Raw genomic sequence first — 19,190 nt, 5'->3', positions numbered from 1 at the left:
TGTGTTGAGTTTTTCTTTTCTTGAATTCAAAGTTGTGAGAGTTAAGACTCACTCGCCCAAAAATAACAGCTACGGCACATTCAAACTGATACGCAATATATTTGCACATTACTGCTTCACGGCAGAAAAAGGGGCCGCTTTGGTGCTGTCGATTTAAATAAAATTCGTGGTTTCCACAGGTCTATCTTTGGTCCATTTAGTCGCATTCCCAACTCGACATTCGGGAAAATCTGTGACAGCAAAATATCGATAGAATAATAGATTGGACCTATTGCTATTTAGTACCTCTTTATATTTACTATTTGTGAGCGTGAGTTTATCATAATAATTAACGATTTTATTCATATTAAACCAGGAATTTCAGGCTGAATTCGCCGTGGCTTTTTGACACAGAATGGCGTATCACGGCTTTTTACCTTGACACATCACTCGACCCGAGATTATAATTGTATCGATCATGTTATTAAAGCAAAATCAAACTTTTGGAAAAAAAAACCAACAATTATCATCATTAGCCGGAAGACGTGCACTGCTAGACATGATCCTCCCCGGAAGATCTCCAAGACGATCGCTGTTCGTATTTCAACCCCACCAAGCCTTTAATTAGCGATAAAAGGTAGCCTTGTCTTTTCCCAAGCTCTGAACTATCTCTGTAATAAATTTCATCAAAATCGGTTCAGTGGTATAGGCGTGAAAGCGTAACTAAACAAACTTACATTCACATTTATAATATTAGTAGGGATTTCATTTTTATTGCATACAATAAGAAGGAAATTAGCTTCATTTCTACAATTCTCCATTAAACTAATTTGGTGAGAAAGTATTTATCCGTTTTGGCACCAAAACACACAAACTAACTACCTGAGAGAGTGATGATTAAGGTTGGACTATGGGACGTTTACCTATTCGTGTGCGAATAGGACTCGCACACTGGCTTATTTACGATATAAGGATGAGTTGGTGACCTCTACTGATAGCAAGTTAAGAATTGACTTAATATCACTATAGAAAAAACTCTGAAAATTTAAAAATTGGATGTAAATCTGAAAGTCCACACCGCGCACGCTTATAATTAAGAAGAGAAAACAAACATCTGAAAACTATAATGCAGGGTTAGTGTAGAGAACCCACTTGAGAGAACCGGTACCCATGTCTTCTCGATTTCACCATCACTATAACAGGCAGCGGTCCTCAAAAAGATTTTACCCAGATGAGTGTAACACAGTTTATAGCTATATGCATACCTGAGAATTAGCTAATGCGATGATAGTTTATAGCTGTACTGTGTAGGAGATAGACGTAAGTATCCTTCTCTACTCTGTGATATTATATACAACAAGTTGTGCTAAGCGCCATCTTGTGTGAATATCATGACAAAGCTACAGCACATTCGAAGCCGCGTGTAGGACCTAAGTAAACATTATTTTTGTTACTACTGCTCACTACTGGCAGTCTTCTAATGGTTTTCGAGCTTAAAATGATAAATTAAAACAACAATTATAACAAACAAAATTTAACAAAAAACTATTTTTTGAACTTTAAGGGCAACTTTTGAATAAATGTATTGTACGCGGCTGGCGGCATTCGACGCAGTTTTTTGAGCCTCCTAAAGAATCTTTGATTAAATTAATTTTGATTAATTTGATTAAATTGGTAGAACTTGGAATTTCGAAGTAATTCCGAAAAAAAACACTACGGTTTTTTTTCTTCAACGATAACTCACAAACGAATTGGTTTTTTGATGTTAAGAGATTTTCATTAGTGTCTGGAATCGGTCGGTAAAGAAGTTTAAAAGTTATTCCAAAAAAACACCCAAAATTTTTTTTTTGTAATTTTTTTGAGATTTCTTAAAATCAACTGGTCCGTATCGGTCCTATTCAAAATCTATGTTTAGTCAAGCAAGTTTTATTACCATATTCCATATAATTAAAAACAAAATCCAGGCAAATTAGAGAGCCGGACAAAATCTGGCCTACAGTCTAAAAGTCCGGACATGTCCGGATTTATCCGGACGGATGTTTACCCTAACCAAGAGAAAGCGTGGAAATACACCAATTTTTTTAAAGGTTTAAAACGAATTTTATTGAAGGCTTTATTTCTTCATGTACATGATAATATATATTTAATATATATAATGGTGATCATAGTTAGAATACTATGCTAAAGTTTTGAAAATATTATATTGTCGGACTTGGACTAAGGTAAATATTTAATTACACACATTCATACAGGCAAAGCATTTAAAAAAATCGTTTCACGTACCTAACTAGCTCAAACTGGTTTCTACTGGAGATGGTTGAATTTGCTTTGTGGCAATATAACAAATAATATAGTATAAGGTATGTACTTATAGCACACGGCGCTTCTGTCAAACCCAACTTCTTGCCTGTATGCCTGAGCATTTGCAAGTTGATCCCAATATTTTTATCCCAAATGTCATAACGTACAGTAAGATAAAGTACAATTTCTCGTCGTAAAAGTGGATTTTAAGTAGTTTACTTTCAATTATTCGCCTTAGGTTTTAAATTTCATAATACCTACATCTTAAATATTTGTAATAATTTAAGTTAATTATGCGTATTAGAAACTCGACTTCCAATCAAAGCTTAATTCTAATGCAAATTCAGGTCTTGATCCCATTTGAGTTGATTCAGACGTTAATGGTAACATTTCACGAGAATTTTAAACTCTGAATGGGCTGGAGGCTTCAAGCGCCATTGGGTTAAATCTCTTTCATTCATGTTACGAAATCGTGAGAAGCCTAGCTATGCAGTTTTAATGAACCTACGTAAATGACTAAATTGCAGTGTACATATTTCTACACTATTTTATTCTGTCAACGTTTTTATAAAATCTCAGTTACATTAAATGTCGTTAGCGTCTAGTAATGGGTAGTTTTCAGAAATGTGTGTTACGGTTTCGTTTGTAAGTTAATATTCTTTATTGGAATATTCGTATTTGATTTTTCGTTAACAAAGAAGGTAAGTAGGTACTTAGCCTTAAATTTATTGAAGTTATAGTTACTTATGCTTTAGGCGCGTTATGAAAAAATTATGAGAGTCAAATTTTAAGATGTGCGCGTATCATAAAAGTAACATGTTGAAGTTGGTTTCTAAAATTTTCTGACGTTTGCGTCATTTGTTATTTTTTTTTTGGTTTCTTCTTTCATTATTAGGACAGGCAAAGGGTTCAAGCCCATAGAGCCGTATTCATTATTTAATAATTAATTGTTAATTAATAACACGAAGAATAAATCATTTTAATGATTTTTGCTTCGTTAGGCCAAAGACTTAGGTATAACTTCTTGGGTGCATGCATAGGTACCTACACATACACTCTTTTTATATATTCTCAGTATACTTTATATTAAATAACACTACTGTAGCCTACATTCTTCAATATAATTGGCGATATTCAATCAAAACCTGATTCTGAATTTAGATACTTTCCTATATCACCCATTATCATTTATCTACATTCAGTTTTCTGTCACTCCCATAGAATCTGTATAAAGTTTCAAATGTTTAAGATATTTACCAAGTTTCCGAACGTTAATAATTAAACTTAAAACAATAAATTAAGATAACTAGTTCCATTATAATAAACATCGTTATCGAACTGTATATAATTACCAATGTAGGTACTTTAAATCACAGAGGTCTGGGCAGTTGTGTGTTAGCTTATCTATGCACCCTGACACATAGACAATAATATTATTAATATTTAAATTATACGACGTCGGTAGGTATTTATTGCCGACTGTGATAAAACATGAACTCGACTTTTGAATTGGGCTATCTTAGCATAATTTCACTATAATTTCAGCTGTCAAATGACTAATAAAACGAAATCAAAGAGTAGGTATGCTAATCCTACACTCAATTCAGTTTTACTTAAGTAAAGTCTGAGCAGAGGCTAAGTACGCTGTATACATCTTAGCCTAAGACTTGCACGCCAAAAGTTTCGGAATCTTTATAGCCTAAACAGATGGTCGGATTTGGTACGGCCAAACCATCGAACTCGATTCGGTACCGGATCATATCTATTCGACGACTTTTTTTTACGATAGTAAGGGTCGAGACGAACATGACGTTCAGCTGATGGTAATTGATACGCCCTGCCAATGGGCATGACAATGCAGTGCCGCTAGGATTGAAATACCCAAAAATTCTAAGCGGCACTACAATTGCGCTCGTCAACTTGAGACATAAGATGTCAAGTCTCATTTGCCAAGTAATATGACTAGCTACGGCGCAATTCGGACCGAAACACAATGCTTACACATTACTGCTTCACGGCAGAAATAAGCGTTGTGGTACCCATAATCTAGCCGGCATCCATTGCAAAGGAGCCTCCCACTGGTAAAAAATTGACTATGACGCATTGTGCATTGAACAAAATTAATATTATTACCGTCCGGAACGTACCGAGTACGACGCCGGACCAATTGTTGCAGGGCGCCCACCCACGCCCACCGGACCGTCTCATGGTCCGGTCGAACCAAATCCAACCATGTGTTTAGGCTATTTGATTAACACAAGGCCTAACCTACATGACGATATTTTCTTGCCCATAAAACTAAAGAGAATTTTTCTTGTAATATTCTTCCCATATTGTATTTCAGTTTGAGCTGATTATGGTCTCGTTGGTAATGCTCTAAATAAATAAAACAAAAATTTAGAAAATGTAAAGATATCAGTTTCGAAGTGAACTTCGTTGATATGTAGATAATTTGCAAACTAACAACGGATTTATTTATAGTTTATACAGCCGAATTGTTTGTAGGTCTTCTGTTAGTATCACCTTTTCTATAAGTATTGTGAATTGAGAATCGAATCGAAATATGGTTCATAACATGGCGCATAACTTTCAGGATTTATTCAACCTATTAATGCGTGAGCAATTTAGATTTGTCTGTGTGCGTTAGCTAGTTCAAAATTCTAAGGAGCTAATTCCAAGCGTGGCTGACTGTTTTTGACTTGTCAATAATAATAGGTTACAGTTACAATAGATACGCTTACCTTTTCTATCTTGCTGTATCTCCATTAGTAATGTTTTTGTCTCTCGCACACACTATGTTTACCAGTGGGAGGCTCCTTTACACAGGATGCCGGTTAGATTATGGGTTGGTGCCCATCTAACGGCTATCTGCTGGTCTCATCCCTTATTGTCATAAAAAAATATCTATGTATTTAGCAAGTGACACGGTTAGTTAATACATTGCAATAATTATTGTTCCTAAAACTATAAATTACAGAATTTTGTATTTAAAGTAGTTTCGACTTTACATACTGCGGCCACAAAGTCGCGATAAGGCGAAGATTTACGTTGTCGCGATATGTCAAGACAAGCAATTCGTCATATTTTTCTATGCCAATGACATAAAGCTATAAATTCTTGGGTGCGGACAGACTTTTTATTAGCTTCACCTGTATGTATATTTGTTTGTAACCGACTCATTTACGCTCGAATATGACCCAGTTTAAACGGCTAGATTTCGTTCAAACTTCGTAGATGTATCGAAGACCGATGACACTACATTAATTTGATAAAACTATTCCATTTTTCAATTTGCAGAATAAGATTATTTTTATTTATATAATTTTCATCTATCGTCTTTAAGGCAGGAATAGTTGTGTAATAAATGTTTAACCGATTTATCTAATATTAGAGAAAGGTTTCAAATACCAAAGAGAATTTTTGATTTAATAATGCCAATAATTAAAAAAAAAAACTACAAAAACAGCTTTTATAAATAGACCAAAGTAAAAAGCAGGAAATATTTTAAATTTTTTCGTTCGTTTTTCTATAAAAAGCGTGTTTTTTAGTTTTTAAACTACTATTTATTGTAAAGTAGTTTTATGAAGTATTATGTATTATTATTATTATATTTAACTATTATGTATCTACTTCTGTGGCGTGTCTTTTATTTATTTAAGTACATATTTATTTCTTTATTGGTGTTCCTCTCATCTAAGTGATATTTTCTTTTAAAGAATAAATATCTATCGTAAAACCTAAATAACCCCATGGCGTGGTCTTTAGAAGAAGCAGCTCGAATAGTGCACCCAGTGCACTGCGTACGGTTGGATCACTTGGCGTTGCGTAGAGACGGTGCTTCATAGTGTCCTCTACCGCATTTATCACGGGAAGTGTTCCGAATAACTGTTTCACCTAATTTCTGCGTCCGAATTCCCCCTTCGAACGACACGCTACAAAAAAGGATATCATCCCCACCATCTGGAAATGTATCGTTCCAACACATTGCGGTTTTCTGGGAGCGTACCACGTACCACAAAGGTGTGAATATAGCTTCCTTGTGCGGTGTTTCCGATACCATATAACATAGGTACCTTCAAAAAAAGCGCGTACACGGTAGCGTGTGATGGTAATTGATACGCCCTGCCCATTATAATGTAGTGCCGCTCAGGATTCCTGAAAAACGAAAATTTCTGAGCGGCACTACAATTGCGCTCGTCACCTTCAGACATAAGATGTTAAGTCTCATTTGCCCAGTAATTTCACTAACTACGGCACCCTTCAGACCGAAACACAATAATGTTTACACATTACTGCTTCACGGCAGAAAAAGGCGCCGAAAGTGGTGGCTGTTTTTATAACATAATATAATATCTGTATATGCAACAAGCGTAACCGTAACTTCTTGATGCATCGAACACAATGGCAATAACGTAACTAACTATGTAAGTAATATTGTGTGGTACTATTAAAAAATGCTTGTTAAATTAGCATGCTAATTTGCATCTTGAACGAAGTAATTGTATGCAAGCCGTGCGTTTTAACACGTGTCAAAATAAAAGTTATACCACAATCTAACGTATACAACATTAATACAATATATCGCATAACTCATTTATACTCAAGAATCGATAGTTTTATAAGTAATAAAATATTGCCTATATTATAGCCTGTACATCATTTTGTTCTATTGTCAATAGTTTTTGCAGCGCACGCAAAAATAGGTTTTCGATTTTACACCTTGTGTTACAAAATAGCAATTTTATTACGGATCCCTAATTTTGAAAAAAAAAACATAGCCTATAGCCTTCCTCGATAAATGGACTACCCAACACTGAAAGAATCATTCAAATCGGACCAGTAGTACCAGAGATTAGCGCGTTCGAACAAACAAACAAACACTTGCAGCTTTATAATATTATATTATAGTATAGATTTTAATGTTCCAGTATGCGTAGGTACTAAAATTGCTGGAATTTGGTAGTATATAGTACTAGGCGAGAATCTATGCTTTAATTGGCCATTTAAATTTAATTCTGTGAATAATAATTGAAATTGGTATTTTTATGACTTTGAAATTATAAGTAACGTAGCATATAAGGATTTTTAAATGATAATACATCTGTAGGTAGGTGGGTATAGCTTGTTGCACCTTTATGATGTATAAAATTCTCGTGTCGCGGTGTTTGTAGTTAAACTCCTCCGAAACGGCTTGACAAATTCTCATGAAATTTTATGTGCATATTGAGTAGGTCTGAGAATCGAACAACATCTATTTTTCATCCCCCTAAATGTTAAGGATAGTCCACCCCATTTTTTTTTTAATTTTTAGATAAATTATTTATTTTTTTATGATACAACATTAAAAAATACATAAAACCCTCTACAATTAATACCTATTTTTCTTTCGCGTTTTCTAATATTATTCTATTACATCTACAGATACGCACTAGAGTTGCAAGATTGCAATCGAATTTACTTTATATGGGCTGGTATCATATATATATATATATATATAAATAATTTTACAATTTGGTATTGATGACAGAAGTACCTAGATAGCTATTTAATTTAGATACAATTCATTTTTTCCCAACATTAGAATAAGTACTCTAGAATAAGTATTTGTTGGAAAAATAAAATTTATAATTATTATTATTATATTTGAGTATTAAATTACCTATTCAAATAGGTATAATTAAATTCTAGTCAATAATTTGTATGGTTATTAAATCAATCTCTTATAATAAGAGCAACTATAGATAAGTTATAATAGCTATATATAGTATTTCAAAGCTTTTGTTCTTATTATAATTATCGATGAGGTATAAATACAATTATTTCAAGATATTATTATCTTCATCGTAATTTACGGTTCTTGACCCAAGTTCATTGACCCTCCGCAATTTATTTACGTATTTCATTCCTCATACACTAATATTCGCTCGTCAAATCGTCCAACTGCTCTAATACAGCTTAAATAGAAGGGTTACACGTTTTTATTAACTTAAACTTTTTACGTCGCGCGTTTATAATTCTTTTGTTTTTCTATCTAGTGTTTATTATTCTTTGTTGATATATATAATGACATTATAGTATGCTAGCTGACCCAACAGACGTCGTTCTGTAGATAGTAACAAAAAATACTGTTTTTATAGGAATTTGCCAATAATATTTCAAAACATCAAGAATTATTTTGTAAAAATGCTCCCTGTTGTTATAATGAAATTGTCTCACAGTAGTCCTATCCCTCAAGTTGGACTAAACTACACTCCATGAAGTAATCCCCATTAAAATCCGTTAATTAGTATAGGAGTCCATCGCGGATAAACAACGTGACACGTAATTTATATATATTAAGATTGTGGAACAAGTGCGACAAGTTGTCGTTTGGCCACGAAAGCGAAGTTGAAGCGGTCATTCGTTTGAGTGGGTAATCGACAACGTCGCACGAGTTGCACATACTATTTTGTATAAGAAATGCGACGATTTATGTATTATTTCCGACTCCATATTCGTTTTTAAACTTGTGTAACTTAAATTATATTTTTATTTATAAAATAAAATGTCAGACGCGTCAACCTCAATTCAGTTTTGATATTTCGAAATTTGCGTGTGCCAAGTATAATTTGCGTGCGACTAATAAACTTTTCGCACTCAATTGCACGCACGTAATTTTAAAATGGGCAAACGGCTCTTTTTCAACCGCAACAGCGAGTGTCAAGGTTACTACTTTTCCCGCATGAGTAATATAAGGGCACTTTTTATTAAGGTTTTCAACCTTTGCTAAGATCACGTAATAAAAGCATTAATATACATTCATGTAAATCTTATTTCAATATCTAATACATATTTAATACAACTTACCTATATATAATATGGACCGCAAATCTTCATAAAGTTAGTACGATGATTGATCAGGGGTGTCCTCATAGATCGCGTGAGGCTATTGCCATTTTAACTCTACACAGTTGCACAGTTTTTGCTTTTGGACAAAATTGTAAATAACATTGAACAAAGGAAACGTCCAAGATTCAGAAACAAGCGCGCTGAATTTTTCAACCATTGTATTGATGTACGAAATAATGAAGAAAACTTTTACGATTTTTTGTCCATGTCAAAAGGAACGTTAATTACGTTACCAATCCGGACACTTAAAAAAATTCGGTGTATTTTATTACATGATCGGACATCGTTCCATCCTTACTAAACATTTTCTATGGTCATGCGATGGCTTACGACTCATACGAGCTATAATTTGGACACTTCAGGAGAAAACTGTATGTTTGAACATATCGTACGACGAGATCGCATCGTGTCATCGTACGATCAGTGTCAATTAGGACGACACCTAATAGTCCGCTTCCGACCACCGCAGCCTAAAAACCCCCTCTTTCCAAGTTACGTCATTCGTAGCAGTGTCGGATATCCGTTCACGCTTAGCAGTTTTTAAATATACTTTTTTGCGACGGCTTTTAGGTTCTAGTTACCATATTACCTTTGGCTTTTTATTTCTAGGGCTCAAAATAATTGAATAAAATATATTTATTTATATTAATGGTGACATCCTACGTTATAGTTTGTTCTAATTTCAACTGAGTCATTATGTTTGGTATTGTCTGTACTCGATGATAAGCCTTGCTAGATCTACATTTATTCACTCCTTCATAGGTCTTCGTATTAAATTTTACAATAAAATAACAGACAGTATACTGGGGACCCACTGAGCACATATTCAAGAAAGATAATAAAGATTCTTTTAAATAAATAAATAATTAAAATTATTAGATTATTCTTAAAGATAAAATAAAGTTTCTTTGACAAAGATGCCTTACTATAATATAGTATTTTATATAGAGGATAATGATAATAATAATAATAATATTGACACTTTTTACACAAATTATCTTGCCCCAAGTTAAGCATAATATATAGCCTGTGTTATGGGTTACAAAACTTACAAGTCAATGATATATTTAATACAGTATACTTACTTAAACTTACATAAATTCATATAAACATACATAAATACATTTAAACATCCATGACTCGGAAAAAAACATCCATATTCATCATATAAATGCTTGTACCTACCGGGATTCGAACCCGGGACCTCTAAGCTTAGTAGGTAGGATAGCTAACCACTCGGCTATACAGATCGTGGTCTATGATGCACGGTTATTGACTGGTTCTGCGCACGCCAGTAAAATTGTATAATACTCGTATTATATTCAATAGGCTACGTTGTTATATGATTTAAAAGATGGGCTGGCAGTTTCATGTCAGTTCTTCTCTCCATGTCATAGCACATTTACAAACAGCTTCATGACGTTTACCAAATGATTCTAGCAATATGATTAGTTATTGTCACTCCCCATGGTTAATAAATATATTCCTATTTCTATTTCTCACAAATTAAATAAAAAAATTACATCAATTGACATAAAATTAACCACATTTTAATTATATAGGTAACACATTTGCATATTCTAATTATTGTTTATGTTGTCCCGATCTTAAAAATAAAAGGTTAAAGTATAATGTTATGTTAAGGCGACACCAAATGCTAGCGACCTTGAGCGATATGAGTTCACGGCTGCCGGCTTGCCATCTATGTAACAAAGCCAATATTTTCAAAATTCTTGCGTGGATAACTGTTTATTTGTTTAAAATGCTCGTTATTCACTACTAATCTGAATAAATGTACCTACACAAAAAAGTACAAGCTATAAGAATAACTTTTCTGAGAGTAGTACTAAAAATATGCGTCCTGCGATGCCAAAAAATTTGTTTAACTGCAAAGAAAAGTGGTAGTTCAAAAAGGCTCGGGAGTGTTAACTATAACCAACAGCAAGCATTAGCAAGCTACAAACAAGACTTAAGGATATGTGTAACAGGATTAAGTAATGTTCATAGCTCGAAATGCTATATTTTCACCACAAAACTTGTCTAAAAACACCAAACTCGATGTCACGCAGGCATCAAATTTTTAAGGCAATTTTCTCTGTACTCTCGACCAACTGGCTGTAAAGATAAATAGATACACCACCACCACACAGGCAGGCGTTTGAAGGGACGCCCTTATATTGTGTACTCAATAAATCTTGTGTTTTTTTTACTTATTAATTTACATTTACTCTTTTTACTTACTCGTGTAAGGCATTGAGTATTTAACTTACATATTATACATTATTGTTGCATATTATATTGTAATTGAAATGATGTGTAAAACGATAATGAGTTTCTTGCCACTTCTTCTCATTAAAGGTCAACCTTTTCGGAAGTGGTGGTAATTTAAAAAGAAAATAAAACTTTTGACATTCATGTGTCATTTTTTTGACATAATGAATTTATGTTCATGAATATTTACATGTAAAATGTGATTTTGATTTGATTTGTGGAGTGTCAAAATAAAACTTTTTGCCCTTGTAGTGTAATGTATTAACCTTTAATAGATTTACTCGAGGAGTAGAATTTTCCATGCTATAGGACTATAGTGCTTAATTGAATTGTTAGTTATACTAATTAATGGAAATTGGGGTTTTGGAACTTTTAAACAATGACATTATAGTATTAAAAGAAGCTTTTTAATACATTTCCTCAAAAAGTTGTATTTCCATGTGTCTTATTATTACTGTATTTATAAAAAATATTTTTTTCCTCACTTGTGCTTTTTTTCTATTTTTCTCTATGCTATTATTTCCTCAACAATAGTTCAAATTGTAATTATCCAAGGTTTAAACTGTTTTTACCATTGATTTCCTTTCCTAATTTTAAAAAGTCGGAAATATATCAAAAAAGTCACACGATGCAAATGTGAAATTGACCTATTAAAAGCGGAATTGGAATATAATATCATAATAATGTAGATTTTATGGAAAGAGTTGTTGTGTGTACTTCATGAATGTGTATAACAAGCACCCTAGATAATGTTATTATCTTCGCGTTCACTGGTCATGCTCGTAAATAATTACAATAAGTAAATAACAATAACCAAAACGAAACGCTCACATGACTCTTATCAATATTATGATGTAAACAAGTCGAGAAATTCAGATTATCTACTGTTAATAACCTTCCGACTTCTGTTACATTTACGAGTATTTTTCATATTCATTGGCTTTATTATAAATAAAGATTATATTTGTATTTAAAAAGATGGAGCGAGGCGGTCATCGAAAATATTAGAAATATCGCTTAAACTTTTGATGACTTTTCTTCTAATATTCCTGCTCACGCACTGCTTTAAATTCTTCTTCTTAACAAGCTGAATCAATACTTAGAGGTGCACAGTTTCATTTAAATTAATAATAATATAATAATAATAATATTGAATACACGTTAGTTCCTAATTAAGCCATACCATTCCCATTTACCCCGCGGGTTCAACTCAATTACCCCATAGGGAATGACAATATTTTTTGTGTTCATTCATATTTCTAATAACACGTGATTTTTTAATATTTTGTCACTTTTATGTAGACAAATAAGCAAAGCTTAGGTTATAATAAAAGTTGATTTTCTCATTGACTTTTTTCTATTATTTTTGAGCGTTGTAAATTAAGTGTTCCTTCAGCCAATTTCCGCTACTTCTGGTGAAATAATCAAAGTATTTAACTCATTGAATGTAAAAAAAAACATGTGACTTATGGGGCAAGTCTGTGGTTATTATAGCAAAGATAATCAAAAATATTGATCCCCAATTATGTTTAATCTTCAATAAATGTTGCGATACTGGAATTCTTCCAGATTATCTAAAGTACAGTAAACTTATACCAGTTTTATGTAAGGGGATTATGAAGATACTAACAATTATAGACCTGTTTATGTTCTACCTACAATAAGTAAATTTTTTAAGAATATCTATGTTTTAAATCAATTATAAAACCATTTCTCTGGCAATAACATCTTACATTCTAAGCAATTTGGTTTTACGAAAAGTCGTTCAACATCTGATGCATGAAGAAGTGCAAGAATTAAACTTATTAATCTTACTGATACTAACACAGCGACATTGATTTATTTCAGTTATTTTCATAGCATTATGTCATAAGGAAATTTGCTACAGGGGAAAGCAGCTGATCTCGAAACCATAATTGTTTTGCAAAAAAGGGCGATTAGGGCCACCTATAATCGGAATTCTAGAGAATCACTTAGAAATCACTAACGATATAACTATACACATACAATGAAGGTACCCATTACCTTCATAAAAAGCGCGTACACTCTCCTTGAAGGCCGGCAACGCTTCTTTGATTGCTCTGGTGTTGCAGGACCTCGATTTATATTAAGTAACTTTTAATTTACACTACTTACATTAAAACACTCGGTTGGACTGCGTAAAACGGACAATTTAGTTACTGTCTTTGCTACCTGTATGTATATAATTTAGAAACATATTTTTTACTTGTAATACTATTATTTATTGTAATATTTGAGAAATAGAAACAGCACGTATAGATACGAAAATAAGTCGAACAGAATTACAAATAGACCCGAGGCGCATGAGTGGAATTAATGGACGTGGGTAGCACTTATGAAGATCGAATTGACTGCTCAGCAGCAGTTACATAAATGTTCAATCGGAACTTAAAATCTTTCATTTCATCTTTGAATAGGTTATCACTATTTTAATTTGTTTTCGTTTAAAAAAACCGTAGGGTATTTATTTTTTAAGTTATTACCAATTATAGTGGTGTTTAATGTTATGTGCAAAGAACAGTAGAAATATGTTAGTTGGTCTATCATTTTATCAAGTTAAAATTATCTACTTAATAATAAGTAATAATATTATCTACTTACTCATTAAAAATAAACTAGAACCTTATCCTATTGTTTACGAATCGGATTTGATCGATCGAAATTGTAAGTTTTTGTTTCATCGAAGACGGGAGAGCGTGGGACACACTTCAACATACTCTTCCTTACGATGGTATTATTATATTTTAAGTGCATATATAATTAGATATTAATATGTATGTACTACTTTATTTAAAAACGTTTCTGAGCTTTCAGATTTTCCTTACCGTGCAGCAGAATAGAAGATTTTTTGACTTTGAATTCTCATTTTTATCAAGCTCACAAGCCATGCTTTTAACTCTGAAAATACTTCGTCATACCATTTAAAATATTAATTTACCCTCAGGATAATGCAGTTATTAACATCATAAGCATCAAGAAAAATGAAACGTTACCAGTACCGAGCGTTTTAACTTTTGTCAGTGACTAATAAACAAAGCAAACCTATTATATGTACACAACCATTGGAATAAATGGACAGTTCTATTGCTCAAATTATCATTATTTACGGAAACTATATGAAATTATAAAAAAAAATAAACAAGTTATTTTTTACTAGTAATTATATCAAAAGGAAATGCATCAATTAATAAAGACAGGAAAACGGCATTTTATTCCGGGAAACGTTTCGTAATTTACTATCCCATTTACGTATACAATATCCTTTACATACTTATCTATTCGTATTGTACCATAAAAATAAGAACACAAATAAAACAAAATATTAATGTTTCATAAATTTATTATACACAAAACTGAAGTTTTAATCAAATACAAGAACTAAATTTGTTACATTGTAATATTATCTTAGTTAAAAAGCGGTTCTCCAGCGACTATAGAACTTTCAATACCGCAATGATCTTCGCCACGTAATATTTTGAAGAAGCCGTTATCTCCCCAGTCAGAGTTCCACGAGTTTGCAATCAGCCAATATTTGTTTCCGTTTTCAACTCCCCACCCTATAATTTTAATCGCATGTCCCCCAAGCGCTTCGCCTACAGTATGTTTGTACACACCACTTTTATAAGAAAGCAGGTCGGAATAAACTGTAAATGCTCCTTCCACAGGTCCGTTCTTAGATAATTCTGCCATTATATGCCTCTCGCCGCCCCTGATGCTGTACACATGCTTTCCATACCGTTTGTCAGCCTTATATGTGTTTTTGTATCCATTTCTGCAGGACCTCGTGCATTTCGGGGTACTTGTGTCACCGCTGCATGGCATTCTGTCACCGGGAACATGATGCTCACACGGAGGTATTTGGTACGGAAGGCAGCCTTGGCTAGAATTGTAATTACCTCCAGAAACAAGTCCAAAATGTTTCCAATACTCCCAGGCAAGTGTCGGCATTCCCCCGTTGCACCCCAGACCACAAATGGGACAACAACTCAATAAGTCCTCAGCTGAAAAGTGGAAATGTTGTGTGCCATTAGAATAAATACAAACACGGTCCGTCATAGCTTCAACAGCACCAAACGCCCAACAACTTCCGCAGGACCCTTGGTCCCTTATCTCATTCAGCGTGGGACAGTTAGGCCATTTATCTCTTGGATCAAAATTTTCTGGCAGGTCCCTCAAAGCATCGTCATCATGTTCCACTGATAAAAGAGAAGAATAAAACTTGTCATTTATTGTTCCCATAAGTTTCTTGATTCCTAGTAGCGTTGAATGCAAAGGAAAGTTGTGTCCGGCTCTCCATGACGTTTGTTTCCTGTTTATGATATTTATGAAGGCATCGGAGAAAGGGCTCGGCAATTCTTCAGAAGCGAAGGCAACACCACAGAAGAACACTAGTGCAATAATTCGATAGAAGTACATTTTCACGTTTGTACGGGCAACGCTAACACGTTGCGATCGGCCGAATGACCAGTGTTTACTGAGGAGTGAACAATGAACGTTAACTGAATGTCCGAGTTACTTACTTGCTACTGCGGGGGCCGTGGCCTGACCGCGCGTCGGATGTTTCATGTTACTCATGCGCAGAGTAATAATTATAATTATTGTGTGCTTGTGTGTATTGAAATATGATAGGGTGAAACAATAACTGTTTACTGACCGCAAGTCTTAAGGTCATGTTACTGATAACATTGGCGGGCTACGATAAACATTATTTTTAAATTCATGTTTAATAATGCAACATTGTTCAGGAGATATACTTTCCTTCCATTGGTACCTAACCAGATACGTTCAACATTTGAAATTTGTTTATATATGGACGCTTATATATCAACTTTGTTGTTATATTTTCGAGAATTTAGAATTTATATTATTTGGACAGGAAAATGTTTAAAATGCTTTTAACTTTGAACGTGATTCATATGTTGGATGCAGCACCTTACAAACTATTTTCTTTTGTTTAAAACAACCATTGTAAAATACTCTAAGAGTGGCCGTTAAGATTCTTGTATGTTGTTTTAGGTAATTAATATTCTTCCTAAAATCACAAGTAAGTGTTGTTTGTGGATGACACTTCGTTCATATTCAAAGTGAAAAGAAGCCAAATTATTATGCTCTATCTGACATCGTGTACTGGATTTAGCGTGTATTGTAAATTAGTCATAAAACTAAATACATACTTATATTAAATTTACTGCGCGTAATAGTATTTAGAAAATGGTACTAATAATTATGGCGGCCATAAGTGTTTTTCGCTCTACAAAGTTTAAGAATATCTAAAATCTATGTTATTGACAAATGAAGAAAAAATATCTAATATACAAATGATTACTCGTACCAAAATTTATACACGACGCGGGAATTGAGTCGATTCCACTTATAAAATAAAATAATATAGATTACTCCTCCAAATAATTTAAGATCTCCCAATAAACAGTTCTAAGAGGTTAAGAATTAGAGTAGGTAGGGGGAATGGCGTTCTCTTAGGGAAAACATGGTGTATTTTTCAAATTAATTGTTATAAATCAAAATTAAGCAAAGTTACAAAATCTTAAATTATCCACTAATCCTCAATTTAACATCAAAAGTATATATCTTTAGCCTACTTGTAGTACTAGTAGGAAAACATTATTAAAAAAACATGTTTGGACGGCATTGCCCCTGACTTTGGGTAATGCCGCTCAGGGTATGGGGTAATGACGCTCAAACATGTTTTATCGAATTTAACAAGAATATATTTCTTGTTAATTGTTATTTATTTATACTTTCATTTTAATTAAATAAATATTTATGAAACTATTTTAACAGAGTTACAGAGGTGAGCGCCATTACCCAGTGAGCGCTATTCCCCCTCCCTATTCTAATAACGTACATATATATGCCTATAACGTTTTTAATAGTTTCATACATTTGACAGGTCACCGAATATAACGACGTGGGTCGAATTATTGATAGTTAAGTCATATAAGATCGGCTTGAATCGTAGAGATGTCGAGAGAACCTTGCATCTTCCACCGCATGTTTCAAGGGGAGTATGCGCATGAATTGTTCAGGTTAATATAACAACCAGAGGGCCTACCATCAACTTTTAATAAGCGATGCGATTCCGATGCAGTTCAATTAAGGTACCTAAACTGAATCACTAAAATTCGTACCATGAAGTGCTTTTAACTGAATGGCGTTTGGATCGCTTATGAAGAATGAACGAATAAATTTGTGGTCCGCGGTGTGAGAAAGAGATGACGCTCTACAGTCGTTGCATAAGTTTGTCTCTCGTACTCGAACCTATGCGTTGCGTTTCGAAACCTAAAATGATATTATGATTTTAGCGTTTTTTGCGCAGAAAATACTAAAAATGCATTTAAAATTACGCTTTATAGCGTCATTTTATAAACCATTAAGTACTTTTTTGTTATTATTAAATAAAAGTTATATAAATAAATATAGTTCTTTAAATTACAAATTAAATGTTTGCTTAGGTGTTTTCGTAAAAATAACGTGTTATGAACGCACCTCCATTGATGTTTGATTTTACAGGAGCACAGAGTACATTTTTTTTAATTCGTTTTTGCGTCTTTAGTTATTTCTTTTTTGGTATGTATTTTCAGTATTTTGTTTTACAAAAAAGTCTCATCTAATCTTTCATCAATGAAACTTTCCTTTTCTGTATGTTTTCACTATTTTTTAAAAGTTATTAACAACATGATTCACTTTCCTCTATGGAAGTAGCAACTTTTTTCGAATCGCTCACATTGACATGTAAGCTATCCAGATTAGGTTGAAATATTACCTCATGGTACGAATGAATGAACGAACTAAATCAGTTCGCGATTCAGTTAATATAATTTTTGACATTCAATTGACATCATTGCGATTGAATCAGTTGATTTGACGTCAACCTAAATTAGATAGCTCTAATCACGTCGTGGTACGAAATAGCAAAGCAGTTCATTTTAGGTTGTCAATTGAATCGCAATAAGAGTTCATGGTAGGCCCGCAGCAACCAAATTTCACAAGGATTCAAAATTTATTATAGCGTTCGCCAGTCATGTACGTGTCGTACACGTGAACCCATAAGATTTCCCCCTACCAAACTGCCCAACGCAGCCAAAGAAGTTTTCACTTCAAAAAAATTTGTGAAACTTGCCAAAGTACTATCACGTAAAACCAACCATTCTGTATTGTGGTTGATGGGTAAAACTATCACTGTATGGTATTGCTCAGCTTAAATTTGAAGGCGTTATAATTTTTTTTTATAATTCAACTTAAAATTATTTTTGACTCAAAGGATTTGATCAAACCCCAGTTGCCATGACACTTTTAAGTGCATCTTAGTAGTTAGTAGTTAATCAAATACTTAGCTAAACAAGATGATTGTAAAATATAAAATGGCTTCAAAATTATAATTTAGTGGGGAAAAAGTTTTATAGTATATAGCATAAACTTTGTATAAATTATGGTATATAGCATGTATAGACTAACTATTTGTATCTGGCTGATTTAATAACCATAATGTAACTTTTCAAAAAAGAAACAAGTCAAATTATATTACGAAAAAGGAAAAATGCAATTAAAGCAGTGAAAATTTTGTGAGGTTTATTGACATAATACAATGGCAGTAGGAGAAGTTGTAGAGAGTTGGTTTAAGCTTTTTCAATCCGGGTATTTCAACATCAAAGATGCCCCTCGCTCTGGTTGCTCTGTTGCGGACATAATCGACGCCATGTGGATATCAG

At 33.3% G+C, this 19,190-nt stretch overlaps 1 protein-coding gene across 1 annotated transcript; it reads right to left on the bottom strand.

The window, feature by feature from the left end:
- Window positions 1-14,782: 14,782 nt before the first annotated feature.
- LOC126979235 (cathepsin B) lies at window positions 14,783-16,006 on the bottom strand. Its single transcript, XM_050828509.1, has one exon. It carries the CDS (start codon window positions 15,874-15,876, stop codon window positions 14,866-14,868), a length of 1,011 nt encoding a protein of 336 aa, XP_050684466.1. The 5' UTR covers window positions 15,877-16,006; the 3' UTR covers window positions 14,783-14,865.
- Between the last annotated feature and the right edge of the window lie 3,184 nt (window positions 16,007-19,190).

The sequence above is a fragment of the Leptidea sinapis genome, chromosome Z, assembly GCF_905404315.1.
Source record: "Leptidea sinapis chromosome Z, ilLepSina1.1, whole genome shotgun sequence".
Classification (NCBI taxonomy): Eukaryota; Metazoa; Arthropoda; class Insecta; order Lepidoptera; family Pieridae; genus Leptidea; species Leptidea sinapis.
The sequence above is the reverse complement of the archived record's forward strand: the minus strand, read 5'-3'. Positions and strand labels throughout refer to the sequence as shown.

Excerpts from the sequence above, each read along its gene's own strand:
- LOC126979235 (XM_050828509.1), bottom strand. The coding sequence starts at position 15,876 with ATGTACTTCTATCGAATTATTGCACTAGTGTTCTTCTGTGGTGTTGCC.